Source organism: Acomys minous (genome assembly GCF_964271855.1).
Source record: "Acomys minous genome assembly, chromosome: 14".
Classification (NCBI taxonomy): domain Eukaryota; kingdom Metazoa; phylum Chordata; class Mammalia; order Rodentia; family Muridae; genus Acomys; species Acomys minous.
The window spans coordinates 82,516,831-82,539,766 of record NC_140496.1 but is presented as its reverse complement, the minus strand read 5'-3'; the positions used below and the strand labels follow the sequence as shown (position 1 = coordinate 82,539,766).

General features: G+C 38.4%; 1 protein-coding gene across 47 annotated transcripts in view; it reads left to right on the top strand.

Moving 5' to 3' along the window:
• Positions 1-22,936, top strand: part of ANK2 (ankyrin 2) — a 574,434-nt gene that overhangs the window by 391,210 nt on the left and 160,288 nt on the right. For all 47 annotated transcript variants that reach the window (XM_084755448.1, XM_084755450.1, XM_084755414.1 and 44 more), the window contains 2 exons: positions 19,833-19,931; positions 21,853-21,951. In XM_084755448.1, the coding sequence (XP_084611574.1) occupies positions 19,833-19,931; positions 21,853-21,951 (198 nt within the window). The remainder of the gene's footprint in view (positions 1-19,832; positions 19,932-21,852; positions 21,952-22,936) is intronic.

The following is a 22,936-nucleotide window of genomic DNA, read 5'->3' as shown; positions in this document are numbered from 1 at the left end:
AGACAATTTGGGATGTACCAACTTGCCAAAAATATCACATGTGTTCGTGTGCTAAGAGAGTCCTTAAACTGAAATTAGGATCAGATTTTTTTTTCAAAAAGTAAAGTGGGTCTTATAATTATGACGTGAATTTTGAAATTTAACTAAAAATACACCTTAGCTTATAATAATTTAAAGGAAACAGAGGCCTGGGGAGGTCTGAGCTTTGTGATGATGTGTATCTTAAAGGGCATGGAGGTGTGGCCTAAGAAAACACCCTAAAAACTTCAAGCTTTCATCTTCTTTTCCCAATGATTGTAATTTTGATCACTTACTTGTTTTATTTAAAAGATTAGACTAGACTATACTAGTCTTGTTAGTTTTCCCTCTGTTAAGAAGACAACCTCGGCGGTCCCCCTCAGTCACAGTCATAAGGGGGTGGAGTAGGGAGAAAGCTGGAGGGAGGGAGGAATGGGAGGATACAAGGGATGGGATAACAATTGAGATGTAATATGAATAAATTAACTATATATATATATATATATTTTAAAAGCTTAAAAAAGAAGACAACCTTAACATTCACTTCATTACTGAAAGTCATAAATATTCCTTTAAAATATTTATTTAGTGATTTTGTCAGAACTGATATTACACTGTTATAAACAAGGCTAACGCCCAGGTAGTAAAATAAACTATAACATTTCCATAAACATTTATAGCCAGTTTAAATGTCAATAAAAGTCTCACTAGGTTCACATACTTTGGCCTTGCCTGTATCAGATTTATTTGTTTCACTTCACTGACTTCAACATAAAGGGCTGGTGCTTGGCACCTTTTCAATGTAATCTTACAAATCATAACAAGGATCAACAGTTTTTACAGTGCTCTCATTTGGCACTTGGAATCGCTGCCACCAAATGTTAGCAGTAAAGATCCTAACTTATCAGCTTAACCTCACCTTTCTTTTGCCCATAGCTGAGTATAATCTTAAAACAGCATTTTAAGGTAATATTAATGTTTCTGTGACAGCAAGCCTTCAGCAACAGGATGATACAGTCAACAATCACTTTAGCAGATGTTCTCTTAGTGTGACTCAGACCATTTCTGGTAGTCATGTTAAAAATGTGGGTGCCAGAATCTATTTTCTCACTTTTTCAACCTAAGAGACCCTGGGAAATTTACCTTCTCGTAGCTGAATTTATACAACTTCAGTGATTATAACAGCCTCAAGTCAGGGTTGTAGACGACTGAGGGAATGCTTGAAAAAGTCCTAGCAGAATCAACATGCCCTGCATATGACCGAACGTGACAATCCGTGTTTAGAATAATGCAGCCATCTCATCGTGATTCTTAACCTACGTGATGGCAGAGTAGTATTTTTCATAGGTTGGGCTGAATCTTAAATAGCATGTCTGTAGCCTGTGCCATCAGAGAAAGATTATGCTTAGTTGTAATTTGATAACAGTTACCATTTATCTGGGTTGTCCTAAGCTAAAATGTTTTTCTGTAACTGAAATCTTTCTCACGAATGCCATTTACATCCATCTGGTTTGGACCTGTCTTTAAAAATGCTAAGAACAGTAATATCAGTCTGGGACTTGATAAGGGAAAAAAAAAAAGAACTAAAAATCATTGAATTCATGGGATTATTGAACCATAATCTACAGTTTTATACCCATTTAAATTAGACACAAATTTATTTATAAAATATAGCTAAATATCAACGATTGTCATAGTTTGCTTTGTATTGCTGTGATTTAAAAAACAAAAACAAAAACAAAAAAACACCATGACCAAAAGTAAATTGAGGAGAAAACGGTTTGTTTGGTTTACACATCGGATCACAGTACATCATTTAGGGAAGTCTGGGCAGGAACTCAAGGCAGGAATGACCTGGAGGTAGGAAATGAAGCCGAGATCTTGTAGGAAGATTTCTCACTGGCTTGCTCAACATGGCTTACTCAGTTTGCCTTCTCATATCATCAAAGCTCACCTGTCCAGACATGGCACTGCCCACAGTGATCTGAGCCATCACATATCAAGCAAGAATCAAGGAAATGCCTTATAGGCTTGCCAACAAATCAGTCTGATGGGGCGTTTTCTCAGTTGAAATTCCCTCTTCTTCAATGACCCTAGCTTGTGTCAGATTAACAAAATCTAACCGAGATAGTGTTTATTTCTGATGCCTCATTTAATAGAAGCAAAGGCTTCCTGCCATTATATCACATTAATTATATTATATATAAAACATTATATTAGATAGTGTTAATTCAAGTTTGAAATAAATACAGTCTATCTAATCTTTTGAAGTTCAGCATTGATATTTATTCAGTAGTAAGCAATTTTAGCAGACATTCATTCAGTACTCATCCAAAGCGCTAATAACTTTTGACTGTATTCGCACCTACTGGAACTGAGCAAGTGGATGGAAATGTGACGACTCTTTCATTTCAGAAATGCAGAGGTGACCTTATTCAAATTATTACTGTGGCTGTGCTCTTAAGTAATGTCTGCCTGGTTTAGACTGGAATGGAACACTTTGTATTAAGGAATTCTCTTGAGTCTTCTCTCCCTGTGACCAAGGACACGGATTGTGTTTTTAATGCTTGGCTTCCCAGAAGCTACCCATCTCCCTGCTTCACTTTAGCTATCGTAACCACAGCATGCTTTCCTTCCAATCTGCTGTCAGAGAGCACTTGCTCATGTGTTTATTACAACACATTGTTGGTGCTGAGGTTGCAGTAGATCAAAAAGAAGCAAGACCTCTGCTGTATTGAAGTTTACGATCTGAACCCTCAAATGAGAGTGACAAGAATAAGAGAACGGCTTCCATAGACCCCAACATTTGAGGACTTGTTCCCCAGCTGGTAGGACTGTTTGGGAAACAACGTTAAGAGGTGTGGCCTTATTGGGGGGGGTATCTGACTAGGGACAGGTTTTGAGATATCAAAAGACTTGACAATTCCCACTGCTCTCTCTTTCTCTCTCTGTTTCCTCTTTATGGATAATGAAGTGAGCTCTTAGCTGAGATGTGCCTTCACTCTGCCATCAGTGACTCTAGCCCTCTGAAACCATATGTCCAATGAAAGACTTTTCTTTAAAAGTTTTCTTGGTCATGGTGTTTTGCTTTGTTTTACAGCAATAGAAAAGTAACTAGTGCGTATGGAAACAGGAAATCAACAAATCAAGCTGAGCGTGCTAGTGCACGCCTTTAATCTCAGCATTTGGGAGATAGAGACAAGTGGGATATCTGTGAATTCAGAGCCAACTAGAAATACATAATAAGGCCCATATCAAACAAGGGAAAGAAGTGGGAAAAAAACAATAAAAGCAGTATAAGACATGGAGAAGAAACAGACAGTAAGAGAGGGGAGAGTGGAAAGGGAGCAGTGTGTCATGACTGTCAAGAAGGTCCCTTGAATACCCTACAGAGCAGAGCATGAAGCCATGCCCTATTCTCAAAAGAGTACATTTCAAAAGTCTTACTGTGAGAGCTCCACAGAACATGGTGATATGTCCAAGGACCAGCAGGGAGGTCAGCCTGCCTGAAATAAAATGATGAGGAGAACAGGAGGAGCTTGGGAGAGAGCAGAAGGCTACCCAAGACAATGTTAGCATCTGTAGGTTAGTTCCTGTAGGTAATTTTAAGAAATAACCTATGCTTTGAATCTGAGTGAGAAGAAAAGTGATGAGAGATATTTTAAGGAAGAAGTGACAAGAACTGGCTTAACTAAGGTTCAGTAGTAGCACCCAGACAGAAGGGAGCAAGGACAGTCTAGGAATAGATGTTACTTTACTTTAGCTGAGAAATGAGGTGTTCTACCCTCAGGCAGCAGGCAGAAATGGTCATCCCTATTTGGCTTCAAGGTAGAATTTACAGGTAGAGTTGTTTGTTGATGGATGTAGCAATTTCTGCAAACAGCATGGTAGGCAGAGTGTTGACCCATATGAGGCAAGATTGAAGGCTGGTTCAACTGCTCGGTAGCCTGTGTCGGTTCAAACTTCAAAGTCTTACACAGGAAGGTCATTTTAAGCACATGTAAGCACAGCATAATTTTGGGAAGAAGTTTCCTGGTGATAATTAGCTCAATCCTATGTGTTCAATAAAGCTTAAGACAAGATTATATTCCAACTTTTCAAAATACTTGTGACTTTTTCCATATGGATGGGTTCTATTAACTGAGAAACTGCTTGAGATAAGGGTATGCGGAGGATGAATACAATAAATGCAAGAGTCTGGGGAAGCCTGGTGTGGCCTGGCCTTACAGATAGCATAGAGGTCACTAGGCTGCAAACCACATCCATTCTCAACTGTCTGGGCAGAAAACAGGCATCTCTCCCATTGAAGACAACCCTGCATAGTTAGCATTTCTGGTTCCCCTAGTGCTCAGCTGGGAGCACAATGGCCTTGTTCTTACAGAGGGATTGGAGGCAGGATGATGGCAGAAGCGAGGCTGGAGAATTTTAGGGTTTATGGTTGTCATGGGAAAAGTGAGGGATATTTTCTTCATGATTTATGATGGAGTGGTCTGTGTGATGAGCAGGCTTGAAGGAATAATTCAGCCAGCTTTGAATATTTTAAGTTTGTGCTATCAAAGATTAGATAGTGGGACACACGGGTGTGAGGTTCAGAAAAGAAGCTTTGGCCAGAGATAGAAACTTGAGTTCAGTCAGCATGTAGACAAACCATGAAACTGGATAAGATTGTCTAAAAGTATTTATGAGTATCTATGAACAGTAGAAGGTGTTTGAAAACTGAACCTTAGGGCAGTCAGGGGAGTGAGAATGGGCAAGAGTGAGCAAAAATGTAGGAGAAAACCTGGAGAGATTTATGTATTGAAAACCTAATAAAAAAAGTTATTTTTGGGTCTATGAAATGGTCCACTTTGTAAAACATTATTGACCAAATAAGCCAAGGAACTAAATAATATTTGGGGTATTGTGGTTTTAAGAGATGATGTCATAAGTGTAATTTCAATGGAGGGTGGAGTAAAGTCAGATGGAGTTCACTCACTGGACAATGGACAGACCAAGGACCCTTTCCATAAAGCACAAAAGAGACTAGGGAGTAGCTGGAAGGGAAAATGGGATCAAGAATGGCATTTCTGTTTATGTAAAAGAAGCGATAGCATTTGTGTTTAACAATGGGAAGAGGTCAGCTAGGAAAGAAATAAATGATTTAAGGAAGAGACAGGGGAAATTAAAGAGACTGGAGAATGGCAATGGGTTCCTTGATTAGCTGGTAAAGTGATCAGGGCTGGTGCACAGTGGAGAGCTGTCCTTTCCTAGGGATGTAGCTAGTTAAGAAAAGAAATGGCTTGTGGGTAAAAGTATCCGGAAGTAGAATGGGTATGGGGATGAAAGCTGGGTATCAAGTAGGAGATTTTTGCCTCCTCCTTCTCCTCTTCCTCCTCCTCCTTCGTTTCAGAGTCAAAGTTACTAGTGGAGTTATGGGAGAGGGGTGATAGAGGTTGTGGAGAGAGAAGATGTGAAATGATTGACTCAGGAGCATAGGAAAGAATGCACAAGGGTAGCTGTGATGGTTGTGATTGCCATGCAACGTTAAGGACCTTCTTGAGGCTCATGAGGATGGACTTTTAATGTGTCTAGGTAGCATGTGTTGTGTTCTTCTAAAGTCAGGTTCAGGCATAAGGTAGCATTTTTTTTGTGATTGGGAATGTGGTTTAAGCAGCCATTCATGGCTAAGCTGGAGAAATGCAAGTGAAGATGACATCATTTCAAAGAGTATGCAGGGAATTTGTGCTGAGTAGAGACAAGATGACAGTGAGATAAACAAATGAATAGATTCTAGATACCAGAGGTGGGAGTATTGCTGACATTGGGTGGGTGGTGGTCAAGGGATGAATGGTACAACGGATCTTGGAGGAAAGTTCTCATATTTGAAACAGCCAGGAGTAGGCTGTGATCTTCGAGTAAGTACACAAGGGAAAGGAAAAGATACATCATTGTCAGAGAAGAATTCTGGAACCTTAAATATTTCGGTAAGCTCATGAGTGAGTAGGTGGGAGATTATGACTAAAGTGAAGTTATAGTCCTCAGTGGAGGAGGAATGGGAGCTAGGGGCCCCAAGGTGAAGAGTTTGGAAGATGGATAGAACAGTGAGCAAGCACAGCGAGTACGGATGGCAGTGAGTAAGCATCCTTAGCTCTGGTAGCAACAAGAACAAGGTTTAGAGTTTTACTCAGGGAAGACATGTGGCACAGACAAGCCACTCATGAATTAAAGGGCTTGGTATAAAATTTCAGGAGTGGGATATCAGGAGAGAGTCAGACACAGAAGAAGATTGCACAGAGGCACACAGGAGTTATGTTTGGTGAGATTAAGGTTGGTCTAGTGACTGGCTTCAGTAGAGGGAAATGGCATGATGAATTTTCTCTAGGTAGGTCCTGAGTAAAAAGTAGTCGAGAGCTGGAGGACAAGTAGGGGAAACTAACCAGGGTTTGCTGTAGATCTCTATAGAGTTACACTCTCATCTCTGCTCTTGGAAATCTTGGTCAAAACATGTTCTCAACATCATTCTTGTGGGAACTATGAGCAGATGCAGGTGAGCTATGAGGAGAGGCTGTGCTGCCACTCCTGTTTGTCATTTTCTCTCCTTGGTTAGTTTCCTTGTGCCATCAGAAGCCACCTGGCCCTTTAGTAGTACCTAAAATTTTGCTTACTTGGATTCTCCATTCTTGTTCTTTTTTCTGGCCACTTTAAAGAATCTTTTCTCCCTTCTGAAGAAATTTTCTCTCTCCTCCTTCTCTCTAGTTCTTTCCTCTCCAGAGGTGGAATAGAGCACCCCAATTCCAACCTTTTGTCTCCTGGAATGAGAAACATAAGAGAAAAGGATAATCTTGTTTTAAACGTTAACTACTTCAAATTGTGGCAAGCCAGTTCCTAGAAATGAAAGAAATGCATACATTAAAGATAACTTGGCAGTTTCATATTAAGAAATAGCCATCACACTGATAATTAGCATGATCCAGAGTGTAATCTCTCTCTCTCTCTCTCTCTCTCTCTCTCTCTCTCTCTCTCTCTCTCTCTCTCTCTCTCCTCTGTCTGTGTGTGTGTGTGTGGGGGGGGGGTGTTTGAACTCTAATCTCTCAACAGTCAAGGTTATATTTTGGTTTCCTAGATGAACATGTATGTGGCATGATGGGTTGTTGTAGGTAATGCATGTTGTGTGGGGTGTAGTGGTAAGAATGGCGTAGACAATTGTTTTCCCCCCTTATTCTCTGTACCTGCTCAGCCTTCTTCACCAGAAATGAAGGTCTTCAAGGACAGGGTGAGAGTCCAAAACTGAGAGAAACAGGAGGTCACAGGGTGCACCTTGGCGTAGAAGGGTGCACACATATCTGTGTGTGTGTGTGCATGCATACGTGCACACCCTGAAGAAGTTCTTTGTTCAGGGAACTGGGTGGTGGCTGGTCTGAAATGAATCCTTGCAGCTTTAGTGGATGTGTAGTCATTGGTGGGCTGAGGGAAGCATGTCTCTGCCCCTGGAGAAAAGGCTTGTTAGAAAATTTATGGCATAATATTTCCTTAGAGAAATAAGGGAAAGTGTATAATTGTGCCCATGGAGGCCAAGAAGGGAAGAAGAGAGGGGAAGAAGTGTGTTAGGGAGTTAGGAATGAAGTCTCTCATCCAAGAAAGCAAGGAGTTTCTCCAAAGTTGTTATTCAAGTTCTTTAGAGTTAGCCATTTGGATGCTAAGCACACAGCTCCTTTTCCTTTCCAAATAGTTGTACTTTTAGTGAGATTTTCATGTCTATAAAAAAAAGGCACTAGAGTCTTATTAATAAATTTCATCCACTGCTAAAATTTTACATGTTATTACTCTTGTTATTTTTTTTATGTGCATGAGTGTTTGCCTGCATGTATGTCTACATACCACAAACATGCCTGGTGCTTGTCAAGTCCAGAAGAGGGTGTTGGATCCCCTGGAACTGGAGCTGCAAAAGGTTGTGAGCCACCTTATGGGTGCTAGGAATCAAACTGGGGTGCTCTAGAAGCAGCCAGTGTTCTTAACCAATGAGCTACCTCTTCAGTGCCCACTGCTAAAATTTTAGCCATATGCAGAAAAGTATGCAGGTGCCTCACATTTGGGACCAGGAAACATTAGCAACACAGGAAGATTGAAGGATTGGTGATTCCAAGTTCTGAAATGTACTGATGTAAACCTGGGTCAAGTTATCTTGTGGAGAAGAGTTAGGCACTGATTTACATGAATCAGCTCCCAGTGACTTACAAACTAAAGCCTATGCACTACAAGTTACTGGTAGTAAAAAGAATACACCCCTAAATAACCAAGAGTTAATGAATATTGTGTATCCAATTAATATTCAGAAAGTACATGACCGAACACTGGAGGTTGACCAATTGCTTAACTCATTCTGAATAGTAAATTAGATGTCCATGAAGTGGGAATCAATAATATCTATTGCATCAAATGCTATTGATTTTTACTGCATGCCCAGGAAATACTTATTACTGTACTGTACATGACATACAGTGGTCACAACCCAGTGCTCTACTTTAAAGAAAAATGTCAGGCCTCTAATGCGTTCTACTACAACCCATTACATTGTAGTCACTTTCACTCAGGAGAACAAATCATGACTCTATAACGGCTGAGGTTAGAATCTTATTAACCAAAGAGGGGTGAGCTGCAAACAGTGGTTGCATTTATTCTAGAATTACTGATGTACAGATTCCAGGCAAATGCTAATGCATTTATCCCTGAATTTTGCTAAAAATATTTTAAATAAATATACTAATTTCCAGACATCTTTTTGTTCTGCTGATCATGATTAAAAAAATTCTCATCCATAGGAGGGCTGTAGGCAGATACACACATGCTCTCTTATTGTCAACCTTGATAAATTCTGTGAAAGGGAGAAAACTCAGATTTTTCAGCTCCCTTCTTTTAAACACTTTGCATGACACATGAATAAGACCTTATCTAATGAGTTATGTCTCTAAAAAGGGACAGTGTAACATGTAGAAAAAAGAATGAGAAAAGGCTAAATGTTAGGAGATGAGGAAGGGACAAATGCAGGAAATGGGCATGAGTTTTAAAGGATGACAAAATATAGCTGTTTTCTAGTCTCAGTTCTGTCATAGATTTTTCATTTTTGGTGGAGAACAAGTGAATAAAATATATTCAGCAGGGCAAGCAGAGAATTAGAGCGAATCCCACAGCTTCCACTCTGAAGGCTGATTCTACATGTGTAGAATAGGTTAGGTGTGTGATGTTTTTACTTAACTTGCATGTTTTTAGGTAATGAAGTTTATAAAATTAAAATAATTGGGGAAGTGTCGTGTCATTAATTACCTTCGAAGCTTTGAATCACAGTACTTTATTACTGTAAGAAACTAAAAGAACAGCCACCACAACACCATTCTTTTTCATTTTGGAAGCTGCTAAGCTGCACTTCAGGTTCACTCAGGTAATTAAGTTTTATTCCTTCTCAAGTCTCTGATGTCATTGAAGACCAGATAGTTTAGTCTTAGTTGTTTAGGGGTTAAGATATTTTTAGGTCTAGATAGATGTTTTAAGTTAATAGAGATGAGATTATGATAGATACTGATTTTCATTAAGAATATTAGATGCACCAAGATAGGAAAGATGTTTACTTCAAGTTTGCCAAATATGAATAGCCAAATCACTATGAATTTAACATTTATATACTTCCTGATTGTTTCATGGTTCTTCCTGCTGTATATAGTTTATTTTATTTATGTTTAATAATATAAATGTATACATAAAAAAGAAATATAATAAAAAATAAAGAAATTGGTAAGTTTTTTATTTGAATTAAGTTAAAGCTAGCTAAGTGTAGAATTCATTTGATACTGCAGAATTCTGTAATTCACTTTAATATTGTTTTTTATCACTTTGGCACATTTGAGCCTTGTAATTCTAAAAGCTTAAGAGATAAATTTCAGAGTCTGAGCTGGTTCTCACTAATTAGAATTGTAAATAGGGACCACAAGAAGCTGATCTCTAAAGAGTAAAATAGGATTATAGCAGGGAGGGGCAAGCGGAGTTTGGTTTCTCATCCCAAGTCACTGGTTAGTTCATATTTTGTAGGTTTTAATTTCAAGATTAGATGAATTAATACAATTGTATACTTAACATATGGCTTGGATAATAAGAAAAAAAAGATAGCAAGCTTTAGCTATTATTTAAATAGTGTGTTCCCTTTAAGTTGAACATTTAAATTTCATTAAAACATGACAATTACAAGTAGATAGTCATTTTTCTTTGAGATTTATATGAAAATTTTACTTTAATGCATATTAAGTTAGTCACTAAAAAAAAAATCCGTAAGAAATAATTTAAGCACAGGAGTCAGACTTGTGAAAATGGCATGCAAATGAATAGAGTATTGTTGAGTAAGTGGTTACTGATGGAACCAGTCTCCTTTCATGCACTTGCTCCCAGGGTGCCATTGAGATTCAAAAATACTTTAAAAAATAGATCACTTTGTATACATAAATACTTTTATTAGTAAACATTTTTGAATAAACACTGCTCAACTCAACTCATCATAACTGTAGCTCCAGGAGAGCCTGCACAGCACAGATAAGGTACCTTGCCCATGGCTGGAGGCCATCGGGGCCACGGTTCAACATTATTGGTCTTTAACATGACCATTTCCTCTGAACTTTCCCCTGAACTCATTGTATTTTGACTGCTTCTCCTTAAACACTTATGTCTTACCACAGTTAGAGAGCATAGTTAGTTGTGCTTTTCTGATATACAAAAGCCAGAGTAGAGGGCCTATAGGATTTACAAAGCAGATTATCCAGAGATATGAAAATGAAACCTTTGACAAGCCTATGTAGTAGATAGTTGATTTTTATTACTTAACCAGCACATTTATAAGCTACCCATGGCTAGAAACCATGCTATACTGCCTTCCTGTTTAGTACCATTAAACAGTAGGCAGCAGTTTGCTTCCTATTGCGTTTTCATTGTTCCCCATTCATTATTTCTCTTCCTGACTTCATGAGCTATTTGCCATTGACTGCTTTTCTATACTTACATGTGACTTCAAGAAGACTTGAGTCTTCCTCTGTAGCCTGGAGAGGCAGCCCCACCAGGAGGAATTGATCAAAAAGCACAAAATAGAGTCCATGATAGAGATAGCCCTTGATCCCCTTTCTAGGGGACCCACCTGAAGACCAAGCTGCCCACTTGGTACATATGTGTGGAGGGCCTAGGTCCAGTCGATGCATGGTCCTTGGTTGTTGCCTAAGTCTCTGAAAGCCCCGCTGGTCCCAGATTATTTGGCTCTGTTGGTCTTCTTTGTGGAGTTCCTGTCCCCTCTGGGTCCTTCTATCTTTACCCCAAGTTTTCCACAAGACTCACTGTGCTCTGTCCAGTGTTTGGCTGCGAATCTCAGCATCTGTTTTGAATTGCTGCTATTCCCAGATTTTTTTTTTGAGAAAGTGTCACATTGATTATCAAAATGGTTGTACAAGTTTGTACTCCTACCAGCAACTGAGGAGTGTTTCCCTTTCTCTGCATCCTTGCCAGCATCTGCTGTTACTTGAGTTTTTGGTCTTAGCCAGTCTGACAGGTGTAATATGGACTCAGAGTTGTTTTGATTTGCATTTCCCCGACGACTAAAGACATGAAGAAGGACTTAGAACATTTCTTTAAGTGCTTCTCAGCCATTTGAAATTCCTCTGTTGAGACTTCTCTGTTTCGCACTGTACTCTACTTTTAAATTGGAATATTTGGTTTATTGGTGTTTAATTTCTTGAGTTCTTTATATATTTTAGATATTAGGCATTTGACAGATGTCAGGTTGGTAAAAGTCTTTTTTTTCTTTGTACATTTAGAACATCAATCATTCTTAGATAAATAATTCTTGTATAATAAAGTATACAGCAGCTGAAAAGATGGCTCAAAGGCTAAGAACACTTCTGAGTATTTATGTCAGACATCTCACCGCTGTTTTTAACTTTAACTCCAGAGAATCTGATGCCCTCTTCTCGTCTCTGGAGCTACACACACATACATTGTACATACAGTTGGACACACAAACATACACATAAAATGAAAAAAAAATCATTAAAGTAAAATATATAAAATAAGTACTTCTTGAAGATAAATGTTGATATAGTATACATCCTTTTTTATAATTCATTCCCAAAACTAATTATTGCAACTTTCAGATTATTAATGAAATAACATTTTGCAGAGTGCTTGGTTTATATAATTTATATGAATGAAAATATTTCAGTTTTGTGGGGGAAATTTAATTGGCACTTAATAAAGGTGTCAATTGATTCAGTGGACTCATTGATGATAACACCAGAAGCCACAAAATGTTTTGATGTCACATTAAAGAATGAAAACAAAGGCTCCTCTAGTTTGCTTCTTGTGTCCGTTTGCTTGGCAGACCTTTTTCCAGCCTTTACCCTGAGGTAATATCTATCTTTGTGGCTGAGATGTGTTTCTTTAATGCAGCAGACTGTTGGGTCTTGTTTATGCATCCATTCTGTTTGTCTGTGTCTTTTTATTGAAGAGTTGAGACCATTGATGTTGAGAGAGATTAATGATCAGTGACTATGAGGTCTTTTTATTTTGATGTTGGTTGTGGTAGTGTGTCTGGTTTTTGTTTTTTTAAACTGAAGTTATCTATTTCCTGTGTTTTCCTTGGTGTAGTTAGCCTCTTTGGGTTTGAGTTTTGCTTCTACTATCTTCTGTAGGGCTAGATTTGTGGGTAGGTACTGTTTGAATTTGTCTTTGTCATAGAATATCTTGTTTTCTCCATCTATGGTTATTGAAAGTTTCACTGGGTATAGTAGTCTGGACTAGCATCTGTGGTCTCTTCGAGTTTGCAGGCTCTTCTGGCCTTTATGGTCTCTGCTGAAAAGCTGGGTGTGATTCTGATAGATTTACCATTGTATGTTACTTGGCCCTTTTCCCTTGCTGCTCTTAATATTTTTCCTTGTTCTTTACATTTTGTGTTTTGATTATTATGTGGCAGGAGGATTTTCTTCTTTGGTCTACTCTGTTTGGTGTTCTTAGGCCTCTTGTGTGTTTGTGTGCATCTCTTTCTTTAAATTGGGGAGATTTTCTTTTATGATTTTGTTGAAAATATTTTCGGGGGCTTGGAGTAGGTATCTTCTCTTCCCTCAATTCTTATTATTGTTAGATTTCATCTTTTCATTGTGTCCTTGGTTTCTTGGATGTTTTGTGTCAGGAATTTTTTTTCTTAATTTAACACTTTCTTTGATAGTTGCATCAAATCCTTCCATTGTATCATCTCCAGCTGAGACTCTTTAATGAAAGTAAAGGAACTACTTCTTGGGATTCATTTAAACAGAAGCAAGCCCAAACTTGATCTGTCCACCCTCTCTGAGCCTTTTGTCTGTCTGTGGTTATAGTTACTGACATATCTGTTGTGTGTATCTGATTAGTCTATCTCTGGTCCCTGATTTACATGCCTGAAGTCTGACATCCCTGTCCCTAACAAAAGGCTTTGCTTTGTATTTACACAACAGCACAGAAAGCATGGTGTGAGAACAGGAGGCAGGACTCTTTATAGAAGCCTTTAGCAGAGTTTTACAAGAGAAGCAGTTATTTTCCTGACCCCAACTGACCCTGAATAGCATTCATAACTGAGAACAGAAGCTCCTAAGGAATAGCCACATGTTGTATGTAGCATTTATCTTGGGCATTTGTGTAGAGGCAACATGCTGGCTGTTTGCCGCAAATCATTACCATAACACCCACCCACATGTACACATGTGAGCACGGGTGTGTGCGCGGGGGCGCGCGCACACACACACACACACACACACACACACACACACACACACACACAAACACACACACACACACCATACTGGGCCTGAGGCATGGAAGAGTGCATAATCTAAGGTTAAAGCCATTAGATTGGGTTGTAAAAACTGTTTGCATGGGAAATCGAAGGCATAATAATGTTACTCGCATGGTTCTCTTAAAGGCAGCTGAAATGTGAGCAGCCTGGCTATAGCAGCCTAAGTATGTAGCCTTAATTGATCTCAAAACTTGTTATTAACTTGACTGTAAAGTCTGGCAAAAGTTCGGTCTTTCGGGGGTCAAGAGATATTTTCATTAAAATGTATCACTTCAATAAATGTTACAACCTTATAAGGCATGTGGGATATGGACACTAATATTTGTGCCATCTGCCCAGCTGTTACTTTGCTTAAGATTTTTCTGGCTAAGCTGTGCTACAGTATCTGGTGAAAACTAGATTCAGCTTTGAGGATGAAGGCACTGGTGTTTGTCCAGCAGGGTATGGATAACAGGCAGCTCAGGGGATCCTAATTTCTGTATCTTTCGCTTACCAAAGCAATGGATGTGAAGCATGCAATTGGTGGTCTTGCATTTTTATGCTTGTCATCCTGTTGTTCAAATAGGCATCTCTTATGTTTCCATTGTCATTATTTACAGATGTTATAGCAGACATTACAGTCAGTGGGTTGAGAGGGCCAGAGAGTTGCCCAAAGCCACATGCTGGTGCACAGATTCTCAGGGAAAGACTTTCCTTTAATACTAGGGACATCTTATTACTTCTGAAATTAAGCATAGCCAAAAAATAGGAAATAAAAAATAATGAGAGATAGAAAAGGAGAAAAGCTTAATAATTACATGCAAATGAAAAACAATGTCCATTTCAACACAGAGAAAGATTTCCAGCCCTTTTCTATGAACTCATTGACAGTATCAGCTGCTGGTACTGTTAGTCATTGGAAATTCATCTATTTTCTTTCAGATTTGCTGTAGTTTCTTATGTGGTAGCCCCTCCTTTTGACACACTCTGGTGCACTAAGAATATAAGTTCTTTGTTTATCTCACTGTTTTCAAGTTTAAGTAGTTATTAGATTTATATCTTAAATTCTTATTGAATTTTTAAGTTTTTAAGATTAATGTTCATTAGCATTTGAGTAATTAGCATCTGGTTAGAAGAGGTTATTGTGTGAATAAAGTATCATTACTATCCATTTATTAACTCTAGGAAACATGGCTCATAACAAAATTAGTGCAAAAGCACTTAGGACAGTGCTGGGCTGAGGTGAAAACGAACCACAAAATGTTCCCAATAAATTATTGACATATTTACAGCATGTATACATACATGATCACTGGTATTGTGATTATGGCATCATTAACAATGAACCTTCACAAAACAAAGTAAGTAGCAAGAGATAGAATATGGAGTTCCTTAACTCAGATGTGGAAGCTATGCAGCGTTTCCTGGCAACTAAGGAAAAACACAAACACCGAACTATGCTTCTTCTTTTAAAATTAGAGGACAGTTAAGAGGAAGTAGAAAGCCTTCATCTGTTCTCATTCCAGAGTATGGCAATACTTAACCTAAGGAATGGACTATGCACACAAGCCATGAGTGTCGCTCAGATGGCTATCTCATATCCACCTTGTGGAAGAACCAGATGTGTAGTGAGTGATATTCCATAACACAGTCAAGTCCCTCCTACAGGGAAGAGTGATAACACGTTCCAGACACGAAGCTCTCTGATGACCTGACCACATGTCTATCCTGATACCTGGGGAATGGATTTTTAATGTCTCAGATAAATAAATTGTTCCAGAAAATTCTTTGTTTCAAACTCAATAAGTGTACATTGAATGTTCTAACGAATGCAGACACTGATGTTTTATGTTTTGATATGGGAAGAACAAGCAGTTCTCAGGCATATGTGCAGGAGTCCCTGTCGGGAAAGTTGTAGAGCCTGCTTTGTGTTTCCACGCAAACGTGAAGGCTACCTGCTTTCCATAATTGTCTCCTTTGTGGTCTCTGAGCAGTGTGAAACGTATTTATCAAAAGTGAAAGATCCCGTGAGATGTGGCCAGTGTTGCCAGGTGTCTGTGCTATTCTGTACCACAGTGTCACTAAGACTGAAGGTTTAGTCTTCAGGAGAATGACCCACACGACTGACCAGAAAAGTTAACAGCAGTGAATGTAGTCTCAGGAAAAGAACCAAGTTGTACAATTAAATGGCATTGTTTTCACTGTGCACTCTCATAATAACTTCTATGCTGCCTCATGTTCATAGATAAAACAGTTTTTAAGTCAATTAATACTATTGCTATGAATTGTGTTAATCAATCAATTAATTAATTGTGTGTGTGAGTGTGTATGTGAGTGTGTGTGTGTGTGTGTGTGTGTGTGTGTGTGTGTGTGTTATATGAGTAAAAGCATGGCACAGCCGACCTGAGGAGGTCAGACAACAGTTTCCAGGAGTCTCTTCTACCACATGGAACCTAGGGATTAAACACAGGTGCCAGAGTTGGCGGCAAGTGCCTTAACTCACTCAGCTGTGTCCATGTGCTAAGTTGCTATTTTTGACAGTATGTATCAAACAAACTCTGTTTCGGAGTAATTCTAGTTTTAGTTAAAAATTCCAAAGCCAAGACATCAGTGTAAGGGCTTTTTAGCATCTATTTGCTATAGTAATAAATTTAAGAACATGTGATGGAAAATCCTCCCCCATGTCATCCCTGCTAGAAATGCCATTAAAAAAAAATTTAAGCATGTTTTAACTTGTAATAAAGACAGGCATCAGGGATTTTTAAAAGAAAACTTTTAAAAAGTTAAAGTATTTAAATGGAAAATTCTAGTGAGGTACAAATGATCATCAAAAAGATTGTGTGTTTGTATGTGTGTGTGTGTGTGTGTGTGTGTGTGTGTGTGTGTGTGTGCGTGTGTGCGCGCACGCATGCCAGAGCATTTGTCTGTGCTTGTGTGGTACATCTATATGTTCCTGTGTGTACATGTGTGTGGAGGTCACAGTTCTATGTCAGGAGTCTTCCTCAATTGATGGCCACCTTACTTTTTGAGATGGGGTCTAACACTGACCCTCATCGATTTCACTTGGCTAAACTGGCTTAAGACCTCCAGAGAACCCCCTGTGTCCACCAGGTCTCCCCAACAGTGGGGTTACTAGCAGTGGGGCTCCAGGGACACTCGCTACATTCTTACCCAGACACTGAGGACGTGAATACGAGTTCTCATACCTGCATGGCCATCACTCTAGCCTGAAGATCCTATTTTTAAACCAAAAGAGGTAGAATTTCAGGAAAGCAAACAGTACAGTCTCTGCTCTTGGGAAGGAGGTTCACAGAGTGCATCATTACAGAAAGTCACACGAGAGATTTGTCAGTCAATACGCCAGGCATTGCAGTAGAGTAAGAGGATTTACTGAATTATATGACCTCATGCTTTAGAGAGGAGATGGCTTTGGCAGAGAAAGTCTTTGTTTCATTAACAGATCTAAAACATCTGGGAAAGAAAACGTCAAACTTCAAATCTCTAATCCTATTTAGATGAAACCTTGACATAAAAAATCCTTATCACTGTAATGTCTGTTATGATTTCTATTTCAAAGTAATTACATTAATTAAATGATCATGGATCATTATTCATGGTAAAAATTCTTCACTAAATGATTTAGGCAAAACAATGAAATGTTATACAGAACATTCAGGGAAAAAAAGATACCAGGGAAGTAAAAATATCTTAAATATCATTGTATTTTTTAAAATGCTAGTCCCACCTTATGGTGACATTGCTTTTTTTTGGATTATGCAGTAGTTCTGTTCTTAAGCTGTTTGAATACTCTTTACCATTTTCTATGCTGGCTGAACTAGTTTTCTTCCCTAGCAACCATGTGTAAGGGTTCACTGTGCTCCACATCTTTACTAGCACTTGACATTTCTCTCTTCTTGATAAGGGCCATTGGTTACTCCAACAGGAATACCTTAGTATCTTATGGTTTCGATTTACATTTCCCTACTGATCAGTGATATTTTCACATGCCTGCTCCCCATTGTATGCCAAATGTCTTTTTAGGTGGCTTGCTTATTTTCTAGGTCTTTGCCCTTGCTTGTTTCACTATTGCACTCTGAGTTCCTCCCGCATTGGGAAATCTCCTCTGTCTGATGTGCGGCCTGTAAACATTTTTCTCTGGTTTTCTAGGCTCTTTTCTCTGTTTTGTGGAATCTTTTCTGTGTGACCTGATCCCATTCATCTATTTTTTAATATTTGATTGCTTATGTGTTTGAGATCAATCCTAAAAAACATAACAAAAACAACAACAACAAAACAAGAACCCCTCTGTCCAGTCTAATGTCACAAAGCCTTTCCTGACACTTTTCCTAATAGGTTTATAGTTTCATGCCTTATATTTAAGTCTCCATTTCATTTTGTGTTGTCTTTTGTAACTGATAAGGTAAAAAGGACTTGCTTCACTGTTGTAGATTATTGAATCTTTTTGGTTCCATTTCTTGAAAAGGCTATCTTTCCCCAAATGTGTGTTCTTGACACATGTGTCAAAAATCAATTGACTGTCAGTGTATTGATTCGTTCCTGGGTTCTTCATTCAGTCCCGTAAGTCCATATGTCTTTCTATGTCTGTGCTATGCGGCTTGATTGCTCCAACTTTGTTATATATTTTGAGGTCACTTTTGGCTATTTGGGGGTCTTTTATGATGCCTTGAATGTTAGGAGAAGATTTGTGTAAATGTGTATTTCTGTAAGAAATTTCATCAGTACTTTAACAAACATCACATTAATTTATTGGTCACATTTACATATAGATAACAACTTTTTTCAGTGCTGTGGTACATAGTTAGATTTTAGAAAATTCAGTAGGTGGAAACTGGATTTGACAGTATTATTAAGGATTTTTTTTTAAAAGAAAAAGCTCTTAGGTTCTAAATTTATTTGAAGCATAATACTATTGATGCAGTTATGTAACTTGAAACATGGGTTTTTGGCTTTTAATCACTTTATAAAAGAGATTTTCCTATAATTTATTAAAAATAAGATTTATTGAAAAAACAGTATATTTGATATTGAACAGAGTTTTGACTTTAGCCGGCACAGTAAATAATTCAGAATTATTTTCCTTATTTTCTCATTAGAAAACATTTATATGATTTATGTATAAGTCTGTGTGTGTATCCATTGTGTATGTGTGCATATGTATATATGTGTGTGAGTGTCATATATGTACATATATGTAGAGGCCAAAGAAGGACATCTTGTGTTTTGCCATACCATTCTGTCCTATTTCATCAAGACAGTCTCACATTGAACCTAGAGCTAGGTTACTTACCAGCTAATTCAGGGATCCTCTTGTCTGGTACTCTACGAGTGCCGAGTTCCAGATGGTGTGTAGCAACACCTAGCGTTTAAAATATAATGTTTAAAGAACTATTTTAATATTTTATGCACATGGGTGTTTTGCTTGCATGTATATCTGTGCACCACATGTATGCCTGGTGTCCACAGAGGCCAGAAGAGGACACGGGGAACCCTACAACTGCAGTTTCAGATAGTAGTGAGCTGGGAATGCTGGGAATTGAACCTGAGCACTCTGGGAGAGCAGCTAGTGTCCTTAACCACCGAAGCATGTCTCCTGCTCTGACACCCAGCTTGTTATGTGGGTTCTGGTGATCCTAGAGTCTAAACTTAGAGCCTGAGATATAAACATGGAGGCTTCGCTCCAACCCCATGTTCCTATACTTCTCCATTAAAGAAGTGCACGTTTGATGAAATGAAGCTTCTAGTGTGCAATTACCATTGTGCCTCCTCAGAAGTTCATCTCTCTGAACTGAAGTCGACTCCAGTTAACACAGAAAAGTAAAATAAAACAACAACAACAACAAAAAAACACAAAACAAAACAAAAACGACAAGAAAAGCAGAGACAAGGCATAAGTGTGTATGTGTGTCCTGGGTTGTGTTGGTGTAGGATTAGCACATCGTCTCTTAAGCATTTCTCTGCTTCTAATCAAGACTTGTTCTTCTCTTAGAATGGACTCAACGCTCTCCACCTGGCAGCCAAGGAAGGCCATGTGGGCCTCGTGCAGGAACTGCTGGGAAGAGGGTCCTCCGTGGATTCTGCCACTAAGGTACTGTTCCTGTGCATGGAACTTATGTTTTTTTAACAATGAAGAACAGTTTTGTTTTGTTTTTTTAACTTATAGTAAATTGTTTAGTTCTTGATCAGGAAGAGCTTTAAAGCCTTCTCCCATATTCAGAAATCTGCTGGGGGTTATCGATCACCCAAGAATAAAACTGAAACCTTCTTCATTTCTCTGCAGCATTTGGGTTATTTCATTTCAGGATGTCGACGTGAGACTCAAGAAGTCTGGAAGTCCGGATCTCCTACCTAATGTACTATCTTTCTTCCTTTGATTCACAAAGAAGCCTGGATCAGCAAGATCCTCTATAGACAACTGCACCTGTTTTCTTAAAGTCAATTCATTTAAAAACAAACAAACAAACAATTAAAAACCAATCTGCTGAAATGGTTGTCCTTTCAATGGAAGCGAGCAGTCATTTTTAATGCTTTGGTTAAACTGGTGCGCCTTTTCTTGTACTCATGCTATTTGATGTGAGTACACCAGATCCTTTGCGATTTCCTGGGAGAGAACTTTTAGGTCATAGATTCAATTAATAGAATTATTAGAGTATTGATTCTAATGTAGCTCACAGTATTTTTCCCCCTTGAATTGTCATATTAGCATAAAATATTCATTAAACCCTCCACTTTTTTGGTTCTTAACTGTTTGTTGTAGCTTTTATTTTTCATTCTAAATTCTACTGATGTTTTTCTCTTTTCGCCTGTCTCCACTACCATTTTTGCTTGGGATCAAGCCCAGAGCTTTGCACATACCCAGAAGCTGGGTAACCTACCACCAATCTGCAGTTTGTGCTTTCTTGAAATTAGGACCCCAACTGTGGATCCTAGGTGGTCTGGGTTCCTGGGTTCCAATTTACTTTTCATCCTAGGTTAGAATTTTAGAATTTTCTAGAGAAAAAAAATTTGAAGAAGGAGACTGAGCCCGTTCCACAAATGCTGAGTGGACGTGGCTTTAGAGCGAGCTGGTCACTGAAAGAGAAGCGGAGTTGAACTTTCTGGTTTGGAATCTACGCTTCCGTTTGTTTTAATTTTCTATTTTCAATATTTCTCTTAATCACATCTTCATTTTCTTTGACTTTTCTTTGACTTGTATCATAAATTTTGATGTAGCAAGTGGTAGAAATCACAGGTAATTTTACGGTTGTTGCAGAATTTAGTTTTTAGTTTCTAAAATATTCTGAGTGAAAAAAAAAAGTGTGCCCTTGTAGGTTAAAACCTAACTTTGAGCAAAATTTCTCTGCCAGCTGTAAGCCCAGAGTTGCTGTTTTTGTAAGATTTATTTTATAAATTGTGTGTGTGTGTGTGTATGTGTGTGTGTGTGTGTGTGTTTGAACATACACGTGCACATATGTGCAGGTGTCTGAGGAGGCTAGAGCAGGACAGCCAGGCTCCTGCACCTGGAGTTACGGGTGCTCATGAGCTGCTTAGTGCAGGTGACAGGACCTGCGTGCATGTGCTCTTAACTACCGAGCACTCTCTCCAGCCTCCCTACTCAGTTTTGCACAGTTAAATGAGCAACATTTTGACAAACATTTTTAAATTGCTCTTTTATCACAATAGAAATACTTGAGATTTTTCATAAAAAAAAAAAACACCTCTTGAATTCTACAGGACACTGTCTCTTGTGCACACATCCACAGGCTACGGCTTCTTCAAAATCCAGTCCCTCTTATGTTCCCAACAAGGCCCCCAGTTTTACAAAAGACAGTAAAGCGAGATTCTAGAGATTACAAGTATTTTGATATTAAAAATATCAAAATGGGCTTGATAAAAGTGAATGGTTTACTTTGACAAAACACAGATTTTAATAATTTGAAATGCGAAGAAACTGGAAAAATGCACGTACATTTTGATTTCTACACAATTTGGAAACCTGTAACGTTTTCTCTTCTGTTTTGTCTAAACAGAAGGGAAATACTGCTCTTCACATTGCGTCACTGGCCGGACAAGCAGAAGTTGTCAAAGTTCTAGTTAAGGAAGGCGCCAATATCAACGCACAGTCACAGGTATTAATTGCATTTGGGTTTTCTCTGCTGTTAATAAGTTTATAATATGGTTTTGTGATGTTGATTTAATGTTTTTTTTTCAAATTCCTCTTTTACTTATTTTAAGCAAAATACTCTATGAAATCATGGAGCTAAATTTCTTATTTCTAAACAACTGGAAAATGCCAGTTCATCACTGTCACTACGTACTTCAGAAAGAAGAGGGACGGATGATAGTGACATTTGTGAAAGGTAGCTCTCGAGAGTTCTGTGCTGCCCTGGGATGCTGTTTTTTTTTCCTATAATTTAAAAATTTACCCCAAATCCAGCATTTCACTGGGAGAGTCTGGTATGATGCAGGACTCTCTATATTTTGCTATCTCATACACAGCCGTGGCTCTACTGAAATACTGAGGGAAACTGGCAGGTTCTAACAGCTTTACGATATATATAATCATAAAAGAAAATTCGTGATCCTATTGAAATTGAGAAAAGAGAAACAATAAATCACACTACGTACCTGATTTCTTTCTTTTTTTTTTTTTTTGATAGAAAGCGTATGTGAATGAAAATTTGTCCCTCATCCTCACTCTTGATATCTGTGATGTCTGTGTGTAAGAATTAAACTATGTATCTTTCTAATAAAATCTATTCCTTCCGCACATGGGAAGCCCTGGGGTCAATAGCATATTAAAAACAAAACAAAACAGAAGCAAATCAAACCAAACTAAAATGAAACAAAACCCCAGATCTCTCTCTGATTGGTCACGCTTTCTCTTTAGTGTGCTGCCCACACAGGCTGTACTACAGGAGCAACTGGCAGCTCATTTTTATCTGCTCTCTAGAACACCCTCATTAGCTTGGCTTCTGTAGCAGAGTCTACTCTCCATGCTGTTCATCCCTCATCGTGTCTACAGAGACAGGATTGTAAAGACAACATACATTCCAACCCAGGGAATGCTAATGATAAATGTTGTGTATCAGCTTAGTTATTTTTCTGTTTTGA